The sequence below is a fragment of the Drosophila ficusphila genome, unplaced genomic scaffold (genome assembly GCF_018152265.1).
Source record: "Drosophila ficusphila isolate 14025-0441.05 unplaced genomic scaffold, ASM1815226v1 contig_197, whole genome shotgun sequence".
NCBI lineage: Eukaryota > Metazoa > Arthropoda > Insecta > Diptera > Drosophilidae > Drosophila > Drosophila ficusphila.
Window position 1 is genome coordinate 7,179,563 of NW_025064091.1, and position 17,243 is coordinate 7,196,805.

The window sequence follows — 17,243 nt, forward strand, 5'->3', positions numbered from 1 at the left end:
ATCATACTAAATGTTGTCTTTTTACAGATATACTGTTTTTTTTTTTTAAATAATGTATTTACAAGAGTCATTAAAAAAAATAAAAACTTCCAGTACGAAATAAAAAGAGAAAATGCTTTAACATGACAATCACATTTAATTTAGAATTAATGCAAGGAAAAATGAATTAGTGCTAAGCACAAATGTCAATGTTTTTATATGAAAAAATATTGTGCTATCGTTAAATGCGTAATGATTTTAAAAAAGACCAGATACTACCAACACTGACCAGTGTAAATAAACGACAATGGCCGTTTGCTCAACTTCAAAAAGATAACGTTTTCACATCCCTAAGAAGTACTGATAAAAAGTTTATTTTTATTTTTCGTTTACTTTTAACGGTGAAAGAAAAAATCATACAAATGCCGGTGAGTAATGTGTCTTAAAAATAAATAGAGAATTCAAAATATTTGTAAAAATTGCTGAGTAATTTGTTGCTAAATTATTGCTTACTTTCAATTCTCTTCTTCGACATGGAATGGAAAGGCCTTTCACTCGGAGATTGAGGAATTCCAAGGATCAGTGGGCAATATGGCCATTTTGCCATTGCGTACACAAATCCGGGGACCAGCACCCAACGTTGATATTCCCAACGATATCATCGATGAGTCACTGTACTACTGGAAGGCAAACATTTTCTTCCGTACATACGAAGTTAAGGTTGGTAAACGAAACAAATGAAAGGGTTGAAAATTAAATAAAAAACTGATTTTAAAGTGTTGTTATTCATAATGTATTTCCCTTTTTAAAACTGTTTTCGAATATTAAACCTATGACTCAGATATATTTTTTAAAACATCTTATTAGTGGTTGACCTATGAAATATTTTGTTTTGTTTCTTTGTTTGCTATGCTATTTTCTGTCGCCCAACTAACCCCTATACCATATCTAATCACAGTCGGAAGTGGACCGGGTGCTTATCTATATAACGCTGTACATAACCGAGTGTTTGAAGCGTTTGGCCCGCTGCACAAGCAAAGCACAGGGCCAGCAGGAGCTATATAGCCTGGCCATCTCGCGGTTCGATCTGCCCGGCGATCCGGGATTCCCCCTGAACGGCATATACATCAAGCCCGAGGATCCGGAGGTGATGCGCCAGTACTTCCTGCAGCTGCGCCACGAAACCGGAACGCGACTGCTGGAAAAGGTCTTCGATACACCGGACGACAAGCCCAGCAAGTGGTGGATCTGCTTCGCCAAGAAGAAGTTCATGGAGAAAAGTCTTTCCGGACCGGGAATGTAAATCTATCCTTCTTTCGACTGCCTAAATTTTAGACCTTTAGACTTTTTTATACTGCCCATTGTGAATTTACCAATGCAAAATTTTAACAAATAAACACGCCAAATTAATGAAACTTACACCAACCATTGATTATTCATAAATTGAGTTAGGCGTTACAGAAACATTTATTTAAATACACTTTATAATAGCATTTTGATAACATTTTCGCGAAAACTATCAACAATAAGTTCTAAGGGACACTAAAACTAAAACTAACGTAATTGTATTTTCATAGTTTTTGACAAAAGTATACAGTGGATTTGTAGTTTATGAATCCGTATATTCACATTTTAGGCAAACTTAATGGCTAGTACGTTAGGTAAGTCTCACTATATTCATAAAAGCGGTAATAAAAAATTGCATTATTTGTACATACTGATTTCAAGCGAAGGCTGAGAAATAATCAAAGCCAGAATGGTTATCATTTATTAAAATCGTTTTTTGTTGCAGATCAATTGTTTGTTTTTGGAATGCCAATAATCGTGTTTATACTTACAAACAAATGCACAACTTAAGACTATCAACAAAAAAAAAAAATCGCAAAAAATAGACTGTATAATAATATAGCTTACAATAGAGCAGTAGAGCAACACACGCATTCACATACAGTTTTAACAGGAATGACAGCATTATTTACAAACAAAAAAATACGTTGCTAGGCGATATATAAGTCTATTTGAACTCCTTAACAATTTCCACGATGCTCTGATAGGTGCCAGTGACGATCCCCAGCACGGCCACCGACAGGATGAGGATGTTTTTGATGTACGACCACGCCCCCAGGCCCTTTGGCACCTGCGCCCTCGTCACAAAATCAATCAGCACCGGAATCACGAAGGCCAAACAGGTGGAGCACAGTGCGCCGATCAGCGAGATGAACAGATTCAGCTTGGGAACGACCAGCGCAACGCCAACTGAAAGACCATTTCAAATTTTAACATTTCAAAATGCCAGCAATGTCATCTTATAAAAAAGTTATACAAAGAGGGAACTTTGGCAACTTCTTCTTAGTTGGAATACAAAATTATATTTTTGCTTACATGTCATCATCACCATGATAAAACGCAGGCACACCTGCATGGTTATAGGATACTTTTGGGCGCAGTCGTTGGAGCGCTTCAGTGGCGGCCAGAGGATCTTTATCATCACAAAAAACTGGATGGGATAGCCTAGAAAAACTCCCACGGCTGCAATCACTTTCACCACCTGCGAAAATCTGGAAAAATATATAAAAAAAGTTGTTTATTAGCAACTAAGAATCTGTAAAAAAACGATTACATTTCTTGAAATCTTTTTCAATTTGGAAAAACTCGGTATGCAATATTTTTATAAAAAAGAAATCTATCCTCATTGAAATAAAATGATTTTTGGCTGTTTTATCGAGATTTTACTTTTACGGTTTCACTACTTACACTTCTTCGACCACCAGATTGAGTGTTATGCTCCCGGCGACTTCCTCGCCCCACCGCATGTAGCCAACGACGCCGGTGAAGATGAACAGGCAGGTGGTGAGGAACATGGTGGAGTTGAGCACTCCGAACCGGGTGCTAAAGTTCTCCGGGCGGCGCATGGAGTTCCTCAGCGGAAGGATGAGGGCGATGCCCTCGTAGGAGAACAGAGCGGTGCCGAAGAAGAGGGCCAATTGGGAGCCGCCCGTGAAGAGGTGCCTCTCCCCGATGGATGGCATCGGTCCGTCCGAGAAGGCGATGGTCAAAGTGGCGATCAGGCCGAAAAGTAGAGCCACATTGGCGAGCAGGGACACCGGCGAGATGTACTTCAGGTTGGTCATGAGCGAGGGAATCATCGCCGGCAGCAGGGTGATCAGCATCGTCATGCTCTCGCTAATATCAATGCCATTCTGCTGCAGGACCTGCAAACATTATAATGGATATTACAATAGAACCATAGGATTAGAAAGTGAAATTAAAAACTATGTATGGTAAGTGCATTTCACCTGATGAAGGTTGTCCGTGATGAAAACGAAGTAGATGGCACAGAATCCGAACTGCGTCACGCAGAGGAACATCTCGACGACGAGCTTCATGAACCGCGACATTTTCCGCAGTGGGCGTGGTCCGTGCTCAAAACTCTTCTCCACGGTTTCCGGATAGTCGAGGAAGTCGACGCCCGGCGTCCGTTCCACGGCGAGAATGGAACCCCGAATGAGCATCCGTTCGCAGTGGACGCACATCACGGCGATGATGGGCAGGAGTATGGTGGCGCCGAGGAGTCCGCCGTTTTTGAAGCAATCGCCCATGGCGAAGAGTCCTGCGCCGACGCTTCCCTTGAACAGGTGGATGGCCGCCTCCAGTTCGCTGGTTTCGTGGCCACGCCTGCGCACCGGATCACCGTTCTCGGGATCGCCCGATCCTCCCTTCTCCGCATTCTTCTCCGGCTTCCGGCTATTCGAATTCGAATTCTTCTCGAGGTGCGTCTCCAGGTTCTTGCCCCCGGTTATTTCCAGTGTCCTTCCCATTCCGCCGGCTGCTTCGATCTCCTTTTGATCGCTGCGCGTTTGCTGCTGTGGGTTAAATGCAAAATTTGTAAGATCACTCCCTCAAATTACTTAACGGTACTTAAGTATAAATAAGGAAGGAAAGACAGGAGAATAACAAAGAACCGTTAGCACTCTCTTTATTTATCTCTCACTTATGACGCCCAACCAAGTGGCTTAACCCCAGAAAGCATGTATAATAATTTAATATGTAAAACATTTGAAATTGTTTTTTCAGTCAATATAAGTTTCATTTAATTAAAGATTAAACAAGCATAGTTATTTATTTATCTTAGCCGTATGCCATCAATAAAATAAGTAGAAGCATACGTTTTCATTCATAATACACATGATAATGGACTGGCCATTGGCAACATGTTAATTAAGCAGAATAATGCTCAGAATGCCAATTAAATACATACATTCAACTCATTATAATTCAAATCGCGTTTAGACTACTTCGTATCAATGTCAAAACTCATAAAAAGCCGGAGGCTGATGTTGAATCTAAATGTTAACGTTTCCTTAAAATCGTAAATTATTCAATTATTAAAAGTCAATCAGAAAGATTTAAAAAACAGTATTAAATATTACGAAAAAACGTAAAAAGCGTTAAAAGCATTACATACATAACCAAAAACAAGTTTCCCAATTGCAATTTACGAGATTTCAAACTAATTTGTATATCCAGTAATTGTTGTTGCACACACTCGAAATAAAAGCTAGTAATTCGCACTGCCGAGGGTAAGAAAACACTTTTATTAACCGGGAAGTTGGAAATAATCAACTTGTCAAGGCCACCACACTTAATTGTTAATTATTATTCACAATTCGCTCGGAGTGCGGGAGTTGTGCATATTGTTTTATGATTTATTATTATTTCGGCACTTTGGCTTTGCTCAGACTTTGCAGCATAAATTGATCCGATAATCTGATAGGCGATGCGTATTATATAAATATTCGCCAAACGATGATCACCTGTGGATGTGATATGGCTGTAAAGTAACGCTGGAGTACCACGAAAAACAGAACTGCTCGCGGCAAGAACTCAAACCAGACTCAATGCTCGAGTTGGCCAACAGAAGCGAATGGCAAATTTGCGAAAGGCAAAAGTCGGAAAGCGAAAAAGTAGAAAAAAAATAGAAAAATAAAATGCGGGTGTCTGTCTGTGTGAGCAATGCAAAAATGCGCATAACGTTAACCCCCCGGTAAACAAATATCCCTCTGGCAATTTTATTTAAGTTTTTTTTTTGTGATTTAAACGGTTTATGAGTTTCCGAATAAATTTGGCTTTTATTGGTTCACCTGCAAATTGATTTTTCTGCATTTCTTGTCGGTTTGTTGGGCTATAATATTTAAAATGCCTACGTATATCTAAACAATTTATTATCAGCAAGAAAATAATTACATTAAATCGCTTATTTGATGTAAGATCCGTGTTCAAGTAAGGGGTTAAGATGCGTGGGAGACTGCGAAATATATTCTAATGCGATTAGCCATAATAGTTTCGAAAGCTTCATCTGGCAGATCAATTGGCAGACTCAACCTGCTAGCAAATCACTTTCCCTCGAGAACTTGTCACTTTTAAGTGGAAAATTACACTGGAAATGCATGAACCAGAAAACCAAGGGAAAATAGCAGGCAGCCACTCATCGATAAACGATAAGATACATAAGTCGTCATAGATCAACAAATAATTTGTTTAGCTCTCTACTTATTTTTTTTTATAAATTATTAGAGTGTTAATTTTCTAATTATAACGAAAAAAAAAATATTTTAAATGGTGTACTCAAAACAATTCGTAAGCCGAGCTCAACCGTAACAAAGAAAAAATCCCCTGGCAAAAATAAATGAATTCCAGAGAAGATATATCGTTAAGATCGAGATCAGATTAAGAGAATTTACAGAGTGACGTGAATGTTTGTATAAGTATGTTAATTATCGGAGGTAGTAAATGCGACAAAGTTTACTTGAACACTTTTAGATTACCTTTCTTAAAAACTAATTACACCGACAATCAAAGTTTAGTTTATTAGTGAATTATATGTAAATAAATACCCAATAATACCTGCACTAAATATATATTATGGTTGTCGTGCACTGTCTGTTTTTTATTTGCGAGTAACATTCCATACTTAAATAAAACGTGAGTGTTACACATTTATTTTACATTGTTTGATGCCACGTGATTCAACATGGTAATAGCTTATAATTACAAGGCGTGTTTAAAATAAATGAAACCGAAATGTAAGATAGAACCAAACTGATCTCAATCGAATCCATTGTAAAATTTGTTTAGGATCCCCATTTATTTATAGCCATTTGTGAGCTGTAAAAATGTTGTCATTCATCATTCAAAGTTAGTTAATTTATTTATTTGCCCGCTGTCAGAAATGCGAGTGAATTTCGAGAGTAAAAAGTTGGATCCGTAACGCTGATTGCGTCACGGCATTGGCTACTGATAAAAACTGAAAATAAAGAAAACAAATAATTAAAAAGGGCTGTGTCCGGTGGGTTTCCACCGGCAGGAAGTGGTTCGATCAGGTTCAAGGATCTGGCCGCGTTCCGGAATTTGGGATATCAACTCGATTTCAAACGGCACGTGCCCATTGCATCGAATTCTTGGGCGTAGTACCATGATATATCAGACATATGTAATATTTTCGTGAAGCGCATTGCATTCGTGATGGTTACACCTTTGCCTTAACCCCCGACTGCCCCCTGGGGCCAACGGAGACTCACGGAAATTTACCGCCTTCATTGAAGAAGCGCCAGTTAAATGAATTGCACGGAATCAAAGTTCTCCGGTCGGCTGCTGCTGCATCTCACTTCTTCCAATCAACCAAACGATCGATCGATCGATCGATCGGTCGATGTTTACGGAATTCAGCAATTGGATTATATAAGGGGCACTGAAACAACAAATGCATAACAAAAGGCAGGGGCGCTGTCATGGGTTAATGGCAGGGAAACTAGAGAAAAATTTAAAACCTGTTAGAAAAACATTTTTATTGTAAGATCTATTATACCAGAAAATTATTAAAAGAGATAAATAAATTGGATATGGAATAATTCGTAATTTTATTTTATTTCAGGATCGTATGTATAGCTTTTATATTTTTTTTTAACTACTCCATACATTTTGTTGACCCCTTTTTGTGCGCTCCTGACTTCCGTCATGCATATCCAACCACATTGCCTGCAGTTCCATTCATTGTTGAAGTTGAAGGTCGCTGCCAAACGGTTTCGATTAGATCGATTTGGTTCGGATCGGTTCGGATTAGATTAGTGTAATCCCCGTAGAGGGAGATATGATTCCCGTTATGGCTCTTAACCAGTTCCCTCTAGATGAAAGCGAAAGTCGCCAAACGATAACTATGAGAATACAATTTATGGATTCTTCGGAAACGGGGTCAATGTCAGAGCTCATTTGGAGTATTAACGCGAAATTATAATCGCCGCCAGCTTAATTCAATTTCAGAGAACCCGTTCCGCCACTCGATTAGTATTCGGCTCAAATGTTTTACTTCTACGCTTATTCGCACGTTTTTTGTACCGAATAAAAAGTAAATGATGTTTGACTCAGCAAAATAATTTTGACACGCTTTGCATCGAGTTGATTTTAATTATGTTTTCAATATTTCACATATTTTCTGCAGCATATCTTTCAGATGTTTTATCGTCATTCGAAATCCAATTGTTATTTGCAAGTACGTACTTGAAACCAAAAAACACATCTGTCAACTTCTTGTCATTTTGCGATGACGTCAAAACGAACGTCGCATCGTTTATTCTCACTTAATATCTATAAAAAAAAATAATCAATTATAATAAGTAAAATGCGCTGCACGCTCACTAAGACACAAAGAAAGTCACTTAGGTATAAACATGTTTTGGGTGTTTGTTTTGTTGATAATAAATTCGCAAACAAGTTATATAAATAACTAAGGATTAATAGATAGGTACATATTATATTGCTCCATAATGTTTTCGATTGCTATTTTTTGATTAATTTATTCCTGTGATGTTGCTGTGATTGCTGTTGTGATCCTGTTTTATTTATTTGGTATAACTGGTGATAGGATTTTCCATAATCTCTAGATAAAGCTTTGATGTTACTTTGAGGTTATGATACTAATGATCTTGTGCTATTCCTGTATAGATATTTTGTAATTATTTGTATCAAGATCATGATATCTTAATAGTAATCTGTTAATGTTCCATGAAATACTTTGATTTAGTACTGCAATATCCTCTGATAAGTTTGTAAATAATCTTGGTAGATCCTCTGCTATTTTAGTAATGATACTATGGTGATAATATTCTGTGATGGTCCATTCTGATCTATCCTCAGTGCAGTTCCTCCTCCCCAAAGTGCTTGATAATCTGCTTGAGACTCTCGTAGGAGCCGGTGAAGAATCCCAGCAGTGCCAGCACCAGGATGACGAGGTTCTTCACGCAAATCCACAATCCGGGTCCCTTATTCTGTTCGCTCCTGGCGATCAGTTCGATGACGGGCGGAAAGACGAGGGCCAAAGCCGTGGAGCATAGAGCTCCGATCAGCGAGATGAAAAGTCCCAACGCTGGCACCATTTCGGCGATGGCAACTGTGGGAGAACCGTTGAGTTTTTGTTTCCTGCATTCTGGCGATGGTCCCACGTGGCGGATACTTACGGGTCAGCAGCACCATGAATGTGCGGAAGCTTAGCTCGCCGAGCAGCGATCGTCCCTGGATGCCGCACATCTGCTTAGCACTTGGCCACATTATCTGGATGGCCACGAAGAATTGCAAGGGATAGCCGAGAAGAACGCCGGCGGAGACCATCAGTTTGACTGCCTGAGCCAAGCTGCAAAGTGGGGAAACGTATCCACAAAGAAACGTGTTCAGAAAAGAACGCCAAAGAAGCTCTTTTTAAGCAGTAACGGAAACCACTCACATGGTATCGCCCAGATTGAGGGTCAGACTGCCGCCGACCTGCTCGCCCCACTTCATATAGCCCACCGATCCGGCGAACATGAACATGACGGAGACGAGGAACATGCCCACATTGAGGACGCCCAGGGGTCGCTCAAACTGCTGCGGTTTGCGCATGGCGTTCTTCAGCGGCATCACCAACGCGATGCCCTCGAAGGCGAAGATGGCGGTGCCGAAGAAGAGGGCCAGCTGGGAGCCGTTCGTCCAGAGGGCGCGTTCCCCGACCTCCGGCAGTCCGTCCTTGAGGGCATAGTACAAGGTGATGGCCAGGCCGAGGATCATGCACAGGTTGGCGAACATCGAGACGGGCGTCAGCCACTTGAGGTTCGTGATCAGCGAACTGAGGAGCACGGGCACGAAGGCCAGCAGCATCACCAGGTGGACATTCATATCGATCTCGTAGGCTTGCAGGATCTTTAAGGATTACAATTTCATCCTTTCATCCTCTCACTCTCACCCTTGCAAAACGGCAAACTCACCTGCTTCAGATTCGTGCTGATGAACACAAAGTAGATGCAACAGAAGCCCAACTGGGTGACGCAAATGAAGATGTCCACCAGACGACCCATTGTGCGGGACCAGCCCCTCAGCTTGGGTGGACCCAATTCGAAGCACTGCTCCACCGTTTGGGCGTAGTCCGCGCACACGGCCTCCCCCTTGAGGTCCCGCATCTTCTTGGAGCAGGAGACCAGGACGTGCTGGCAGTGGATGGAGACCACCGCGATCACAATGGTCAGAATGGGGGCCACCAGCAGACCGCCGTTCTTGAACGCATCCCCCATGGCGAAGAGACCGGGTCCGATGTTCCCCTTGAACAGGTGTACAATGGTCTCCAAATAGCTTGAATTACAGGATCACAGATCATCTTGGGGGTGCGGAAGTTACTCAAGGATCAAGGATAAGGGGTTGTCCAGGGATTTAGTTGCTCCATGGGAATTAGCGTTTTGTTAGTTTAATGTTTGATTTCGCTTTGATGATTGCAGCTCAGAGGTTTTGTTAGCGTTATTTCCATTGATGCGGATTATAGCAGGATCAGAAGGGTTAGGGTTAATTTGAGGATTAAGGATCAGGGGTTGTCGACGGTCATAAAGTAACTCCATTGGTGAGAGATTTCAGCAGGATCGAATAGGTCAAATATTTTTATAGGGTTTTGGGGTGTTGAGGATTCCGAGCTTTTCGATGATGAGTTAAACTTGTAAATACTGCATATAGAGATTATAGTTGGTGACTTATAGATATTCCAAGCTTAAGGTTAGTATATTGTTTGGAGAAAAGTTAGTAGGTTACTATCGGTGGGATATTCGGGATCGTTTCGATTGGTGGTTTAGGTTTTGGGTTACACACACAGGATATTAAATTAAGCAGGATCGATTAAAGCTGGGTTTTTGTTAAAAGCAGGCATTGTTAGTGAAAGCAGGTGGTCTTCAGGATTTTTGTTAAAGCTGGGAGAGGGAAACTGGTTATCCGTGTTGTTAATGTTGCAGGGTTTTATTAGTGGGTTACGGGGAGCAAGTTCGGGGGTTTTCCACATGCAGCCATACCTTGTCGGCGGATGATAATCGGCATCGTGGTCCACTTTCTTGGGAGCCTTGGCTGCTTCACCTCCACCTGCAGTTTCCCCAGTGGCTCCTCCATCCGCGGTTTCCTGTTTCGGAACTACCGCAGTCTGATTTTTCTCTAGCTGTGCTGGCGCCTTTCGGTTGGATTTAAAAATAAGAAACAGAACAGAAACTTAAAGTTGAAGTTACGTTTAAATTAAAAGTGTAAACAAGTAAGCGCTTTTTGGTGGGTAATTTTCCTCGATTCGTTGATGGTTCTTAATTGCTCAGTCAAGTGTTTCCGCCTGTCAATCTCCATGATCAAGTTCATAAAAAGAAGATCTTGTCGGGGAATCACACAGATCAACTCGTGCACGTATTTAATTCAGCATGACTGGGAAATGTAGTGCTGTAATAAATTCAATCAGGATTTCCCAGCCCAGAAGGGCAGATGGAAAAGTTCTCTCCATTGCGGCGATAAGATTACCCGTAGTTCAGCCTATTTGGGCCCATAAATATGGCAAAAAACTAAATCAAAGCCAATTAAACGGATTCATAAAAGCCAAATACAAAGCAATTAATTGCTATCTATGTCTTTATCTATATATAGTGTCGGCCAGATAAGTGGCCTTTCGATGACACCCGAACGTCTGCCAACAGACCAACCGATTTCTATACCTATGTCTATATCTATTATCTATAGCACGTGTCTGATTCAAGCATCGAAGTTCAATGGGTCCAATTGAAAATTCTAGGTACTCGCGAGGCAAGTAAAAGTGCAAGTGGTTTATAACAATGTTATGAAACATCGGCAGCTGCTAACTGAGACTCTGAATTTCGTCAATTAGTTGTCAGCAGAAATGTTAAAAAGTAAAGGGTAATGTTAATAAATAAAGTACTTAATAAATATATTAATCAACATTAACCAGCTCATTTAGTAAATTTCCAATCAATTCGTGCTTTGTAATGGAATCCCATCACGTTCTTATATTATTGATTTGATAGTTGGGGGTAACCATTGGAAAAACCCACGTTCATTCACAATGTTTGAATCGCCATCGGTTTGTTGATATCAAGAATATATGACTGCAATATTGAACATTCCATGTGTTATTTGGAATAAATGGGAAATGATTTATAGACCACTTTGTCAGTTGGAGCACAATTGAAGTTGTCTAAGGTGTCAAAGCATTTTTCAAGCCCTGTTGGCAACTACCTGACATAAACATATATACTATATAGTATATATCTATTGAGATGTCTGGAGTGAACTTCAAGTGTCGTAAATTAGGAGCGACTTATCACCAAAATGATTTTGCTTTCGCTTCGTATCAATTGCCTTTCGTTTTTCCCCTTTCGAGATGATATTCTTAAATTGCCGTCCAACAGGTGGTATACGCAATCTGATGGAGGACATGGCGCCCATGACGTATACGTGATACGCAAACAGGGTACTCCACATTGTTGGTCTGTTTGAAACCTTGTGAAAATCTAGACAATCGTTTCCGTTGCTTATCGGCAGCTAAGAGTAGTTAAGACAAAGTATAAATTGTCATTATCTTACCCTGCCCGCAAGGTATTGCGATTATGGAGGGTAGTTGAAGAGACTTTGGCTTTCGATTTTTTTTCCATTGACGTTAAGTTATTTTCCTGTCGTTTTACTAAGAAGTTCATAATCTAAATCATAAACCAAAACGAATAATAAATAACAAGTAAATTATTCTTAAGTACTTAGCAAGTAATAAATGGTATTTTCTAAGTAAGCTGGCTTTTTAAGGGTATTCAAAGTGACGATGCTAAAGATTTTGTTTTTGACTTGTGCCACTTATTTAATAGCAAAAAACTATAGAGGTAGGCCATGGGAGGGATAAAAGGGGGTGGGGAGGGGAGGGGAAGGTGGAAAGCATACCCTTGAACAGAATAAACTTTAATCGCGACCAAACTTTTACCGTGGAAAGCAGACGACTGACATGCCGTCAATTGATGACAGATAACACCAGATAGAACTGTTTTCAAGTTTTCAAGTGCGTGCTGAGCTCCAACGGCACTTTCTTAACCCATGACAGCCCCATTGGCAAAGTGTCAACAGGCCCGCAACGATATATTATTATTTATGGCCGGTCTCGTTTCCCTTTTTATTTTCTGTATTTTTTCGCTTTTTTTTTCTTCTTGAATTGAGCAATGTCTTGGTGTGGAAAATTTTCCACGATTGACTGTGCGTGGGCCACATTGGTCGCCCTGTCGAGGGTTCACTGCACTTGGGCGCAACACACAAAATGTTTAATTTCTCTTTTATTAATGTTGCCGGAAATCTGACAAGCTCAAAGGGAACCTTGATTGGCCTTTATTGGCAAAGCTTTTGTCCGACACACAAATGCATTCGAAAATAAACATTCCACGTTAAGTGATATTCATTTATAAGATGTCGAATGATTTTTTTAATAACTAAAATTATATTTGACTTTCTCTTAGTGTACATTTTGTACAAAGATAAATACACAATGGTGTCGAGAACAAGTTCTAGAGTCTAGACCTTGATCAAGTAAATGCATAAAAGTCTGTGAACTTTTCCAGCATTTGCATTTTCATGATTGAAAAAATAACTAAATACCTCGGGCGTAACTAGGTAATATTCAAGGCTGCATTCAGGGGGGCTTTCTGCTGCTATAAATCAATGGTAATCTTTCATTAACGATAAGTGCCAGTTAGCCCATAAATCCAAGCCACAAGATAAGCAGGAATTTCGCACTTGTCAATGACTTCGCTTAACGGAAGTTAATGCCAACATTATGGGCTTATGGCGATAACATTTGTAATCCTGTTAGTTTTTAATTTATTCAAGCTCCTCAATTAACCAATACATAAATATATAATTAATAATCTAACTGTTAATTTTAGTTGTTGACATATTAATATATCAACCTCATATAAAGGCAATTTCCCTAACCATTCACATCACTCCGATGTTTTTACAATTGTTTGCATACTTAATGAGTCTTCACTAATATTTTTTTATCGCATTCCATTGCTTAATTGCTGTTATTAAACTTATCGCTATCGAATCCCCTCCTGAAACAATAAATCTGCGACTCTGTTTTTAACAGCAAAATGCAACAGCTGTGATACAAAATTTGTTGATTTTTTCTATTTGTTCTAATTTTGCACTTGAAATTTTTGTGTTTGCGAAAAGAAGTTGCCTGTGCTTTTGGTTTTTCAATTTTTGCTTTTGAATTTAAGGTTTGTTGTTGTTTGACAACCGGCATAATTAACTGGTTTTTGTGTGCGTCGTAATTATTTTGTATTTCTGGCGCTCTTTCGGCTTTTATTTTGGGTTTCACTTTTGCGTTTTTGGGTTTTCCTCTTTTTCGGCCTGTATCTTAAATTAAACGATTGCTATTTAATTACACACCTCGGCATCCATATTGTTGTTGCTGTTGTTGGTCGTCTTTTTTATTGATGTTGTCTCAGAAGTCGGTCAAAAATTAAGCAAAACAAACAAGAAAAAAAGCAAAGAATACACACACAAGTTTGCCCGTTCTTGATCTTAATGATTTATTTTCGTAGCCTGCATTTGGCTGCCGATCAACGTTGTTGTCTTTTATTTTATGAGGATGCGGATGCGGTTAGATTCTGAGCTTTTTTAGCCTTTGGCGATCTCTTCACTGTGTGTTAATCGCTCCACGAAAAATTCAAGACTGACGACCGGCGAAGCGGCGACAATCGGTTGGTTATTCGGACTGGCAGTGGGAGTGAGATAGGTGGAAGTACACTCGCAAAAAATTTAATTACCGAAATTCTTTTTTAACAAAATATTATTTCCTGTAAAAAAAACATTGTGTTTCTTATGTATTTAAAGATAAATATTTATTAACTCATATTAAAACTCAAAAAAATCAAGTGCATCTGTGCAACAGAATTAGTTTAGACTTTTTAAACTATTTTGTTCTCCAACCTGCTGTTTGTTTAGAATTGATGTCGTTCTTGAAATAGTATTTTAATTTATTTGTTACGTATTTTTTTCCTGAGTGTAGCAAGTGGGAGAGAGCATCTTCCACACCTCACCTTTCTCCTACTCGCTCTCTCTCGCTCCTTTGCGGCTCATTACAGATATATTCGACATATGGGAGTGCGAAAGAGATGGCTGACCAACAGGTTGTCGATCAGCTGTGATAATTAAATTAAATAGTTCGCATAGCTCGCCACAGATGGCGCGGCTTCAAGTGAATGGAGTAAGTTGATGAATGAAATAAACAAGTGAAAAGATTACGGACTTTGTGCTTGGCTAATTAAGCAATATGATGTGATAAAAAGATAAGACAGAATTAGAACATTTTATCTTTATCATTTTTAGGCCATGTATCCAGTTATCTAAGGTTAATGGACCGTTTTATTAATATTATTGATTTGAATAAAAAAAAAAGTATAACAAAAAGCAAAAAGAGAACTCCCCCTTAACAAATCTGCACAATAGAAAAAAATGATCCTATATACGTATACGCACTGTGATTTATGATTAAGCAATAAACATGTTAACATAATAAACCAACTTTGGTCACTACTTTGTGTTTAAGAATTCAAATAATTGACATGACGTTATTTACCCAGCTGAGTATCCAGTACGTATATATGTAGTTTTCCTATTTTTTCCAGTGTTGATCCCCTTCCATGGTTTTCTATTGCGGGACACACGCAACTATTTGAGCAGATCGCTCAATTGGAGACGGGCGGCGACCTCAGAACACAAAGAAATGCCAAATCGACCCTGGGACCCTGTCCCTGGCCTTGAAAATAGATGGACAGCACACTCATCAGTCGAAAAACGCACAGATATATGCCCATAGATACATATTCGCCTAGCCACCTCACAAGATCGAACATTGTCCTCTGATTTGGCATGATTCGCTTTATTCTTTGGATGATACGTCGATGGATGGGTGAAAAGATTATTAAAAGAATCACATTTTAGGTCAGCCGACCCAATGACGAACACAATCTTGCCAGAACGTGCTTATATCTAAAGTATATCTTTATATCTCAAGCATAAAATACTCTATAGAAAGGTAAACACACTTTGCAAGAGCGGGATAATAAGATAAAAAGATTGAAGGGAAAATTGTGGATGCATTTCCTTAAAACCGTAATAAAGGAGTTGAAATCAGAGTCAACTAAAATAAGCTATAAAATTTCATAACTTTTTATTTGCAAAACATCTTTTGTAGGGTATTTAAAGCTTAGCTGTTACAGATGAATATTCTTAAGCATTTTCTTTCAAAACAAAACAAGAACAATTAATATAAACGAATAAAATGTGTTTGCTATTAAAATAAAAATATTATTCAAATGTCAGTGAACTTCAGCGAATTGTTTTAAGTGAAAAAACAATAATATTTTCCCTCTCCGAATTTTCAAGATTTTTTATTGTTACTTTAAAGACAACTAAGCTAAAAAAAAAGGCATGCAAATTTTCCACTATCGCGTGCCAACAATAAAGAAGAATAGAACAAGGTCTATTTATAAGGAGGTTTTTATGTTGTGCTAAAATATATATTCGTTGTTGGAAATGCTTGAGATACCTTTCCCTCATAAAAACATGGTTTATTGTATAGCTCGCTATTTAATCCCTTCGACGATATCAACAAGTGTTACCTATTCCCAAAATGCGGTGACTTTCGCTTTCGGCGTCGTACAAAGTCCCTCAACTTCTTAACTCATCCAAAACAGGTAGTTCTGCTTCTTCTTCTGCTTCTGCGATATATAATAATATATGTCGCCATATCTAGACATAGACATCTATGTGGAACCGCTGACATGCATGGCTTCTGTTTAGATCGCCGGCCAAAAAGAAAACTTGCAATTAAAAATGTTGCTTTTATTTCGTTCCGTTTCGTCTTTTACCCCGTGACTGCGGCTTTTGTTTATATTATTCAGTGGATTATTGTTATTATTAAAAGTCATACGGACAGTCCCCCTTTTTTTTCGCTTGAGGCGTTTTCGAAGCGTTTTCGTCAATTGCCGTTGGCTTGAAACGTTAAACGTTTTTTAGTGACGCTCCAGTAAGTACGAATAACCAGAGAATATTATTGTCTTAGTGCTGGTAATTACCCAGTGACAGAGAGATACTATATACATACCAGATTTTAAGGGCGGGGTCACCGCCCCTGGGGGAAAGTCACCAACAACAAGCCCAAAAACAAATATAAAAGAAGTCGGCACAAAATTATGAAAAGAAAAAAATATGTGTAGATTTAATTGCAGAATGCGTAGAAAGTGAAAGATCTGAAGAGTCGGCTGCGGATTTAGACATTGTCGCCATATCCGAAACGGAAATCCCGATCTTTCCAATTCACTTCGCACCATTGTCACAATATACGAAAATGAAATCAAGTTTTTGAGATTTCCTAAGCAGATTGAAGATAAGAAATTCAAACAATTCAACAAAAATCTACAACAAAATATTTTTAATACAATATTTTGTATTTATATCTTGTATTACATTTTAACTTCTCAAATTGCAAATTTCGCAATTGATAATGTGCCACTCCCCTTTTGTTTACCTCCCACCAATTCAATCTCCTTGATTTTTTTTCCCATGTGATAATACTTTTTCCCACATACTAATGACGATTTCCATTTAATTTATTGCCTTGTCCAGCCATTCCATTTCAGTGCGAACCCAGTTGGGTGATTGGATGAGCCATCGGATTGAATTGTCGTCATTGCCAGCAATTTAATGTTGTCTTTTTAGAGCCTGTGCCCCGCCCCCTTCTCCTCGTCCGCCTCCGCCCGCTGGACAAGTCCGACCTGTTGGCCAGCGTCTGATCCTCCAGAAAGGCGAAGATGCGACGGAGCCGAAGTGGGTCACTGATGCCACAGCCACACCAAGTGCCACACACTACACACACTACACACACTGCA

General features: G+C 39.2%; 3 protein-coding genes across 8 annotated transcripts; 1 reads left to right on the plus strand and 2 right to left on the minus strand.

Moving 5' to 3' along the window:
• Positions 1–287: 287 nt before the first annotated feature.
• LOC108098048 (actin-related protein 2/3 complex subunit 3-B) lies at positions 288–1,398 on the plus strand. The gene is made up of 3 exons (XM_017200720.1): positions 288–407; positions 526–699; positions 938–1,398. Exons 1-3 carry the CDS (start codon positions 402–404, stop codon positions 1,280–1,282), a joined length of 525 nt encoding a protein of 174 aa, XP_017056209.1. The 5' UTR covers positions 288–401; the 3' UTR covers positions 1,283–1,398.
• Positions 1,399–1,427: 29 nt separating this feature from the next.
• On the minus strand, positions 1,428–13,824 carry LOC108098046 (proton-coupled amino acid transporter-like protein CG1139). 6 transcript variants are annotated; one of them, XM_017200716.2, is made up of 6 exons: positions 4,794–4,893; positions 4,445–4,550; positions 3,276–3,842; positions 2,734–3,191; positions 2,362–2,537; positions 1,428–2,235 (listed from the first exon to the last, which is right to left on the minus strand). In XM_017200716.2, exons 3-6 carry the CDS (start codon positions 3,795–3,797, stop codon positions 1,994–1,996), a joined length of 1,398 nt encoding a protein of 465 aa, XP_017056205.1. In that variant the 5' UTR covers positions 3,798–3,842; positions 4,445–4,550; positions 4,794–4,893; the 3' UTR covers positions 1,428–1,993. The 6 variants fall into 6 exon arrangements, with proteins under 6 accessions (XP_017056205.1, XP_017056201.1, XP_017056203.1 ...); XM_017200712.2 differs by lacking the exons at positions 4,445–4,550; positions 4,794–4,893 and adding an exon at positions 13,738–13,824; XM_017200714.2 differs by lacking the exons at positions 4,445–4,550; positions 4,794–4,893 and adding an exon at positions 13,738–13,811 and having other exon boundaries at positions 3,276–3,839.
• LOC108098047 (proton-coupled amino acid transporter 4) lies at positions 7,564–13,847 on the minus strand. Its single transcript, XM_017200719.2, has 6 exons — positions 13,738–13,847; positions 10,332–10,483; positions 9,270–9,630; positions 8,753–9,204; positions 8,490–8,662; positions 7,564–8,422 (listed from the first exon to the last, which is right to left on the minus strand). Exons 1-6 carry the CDS (start codon positions 13,747–13,749, stop codon positions 8,166–8,168), a joined length of 1,407 nt encoding a protein of 468 aa, XP_017056208.1. The 5' UTR covers positions 13,750–13,847; the 3' UTR covers positions 7,564–8,165.
• Between the last annotated feature and the right edge of the window lie 3,396 nt (positions 13,848–17,243).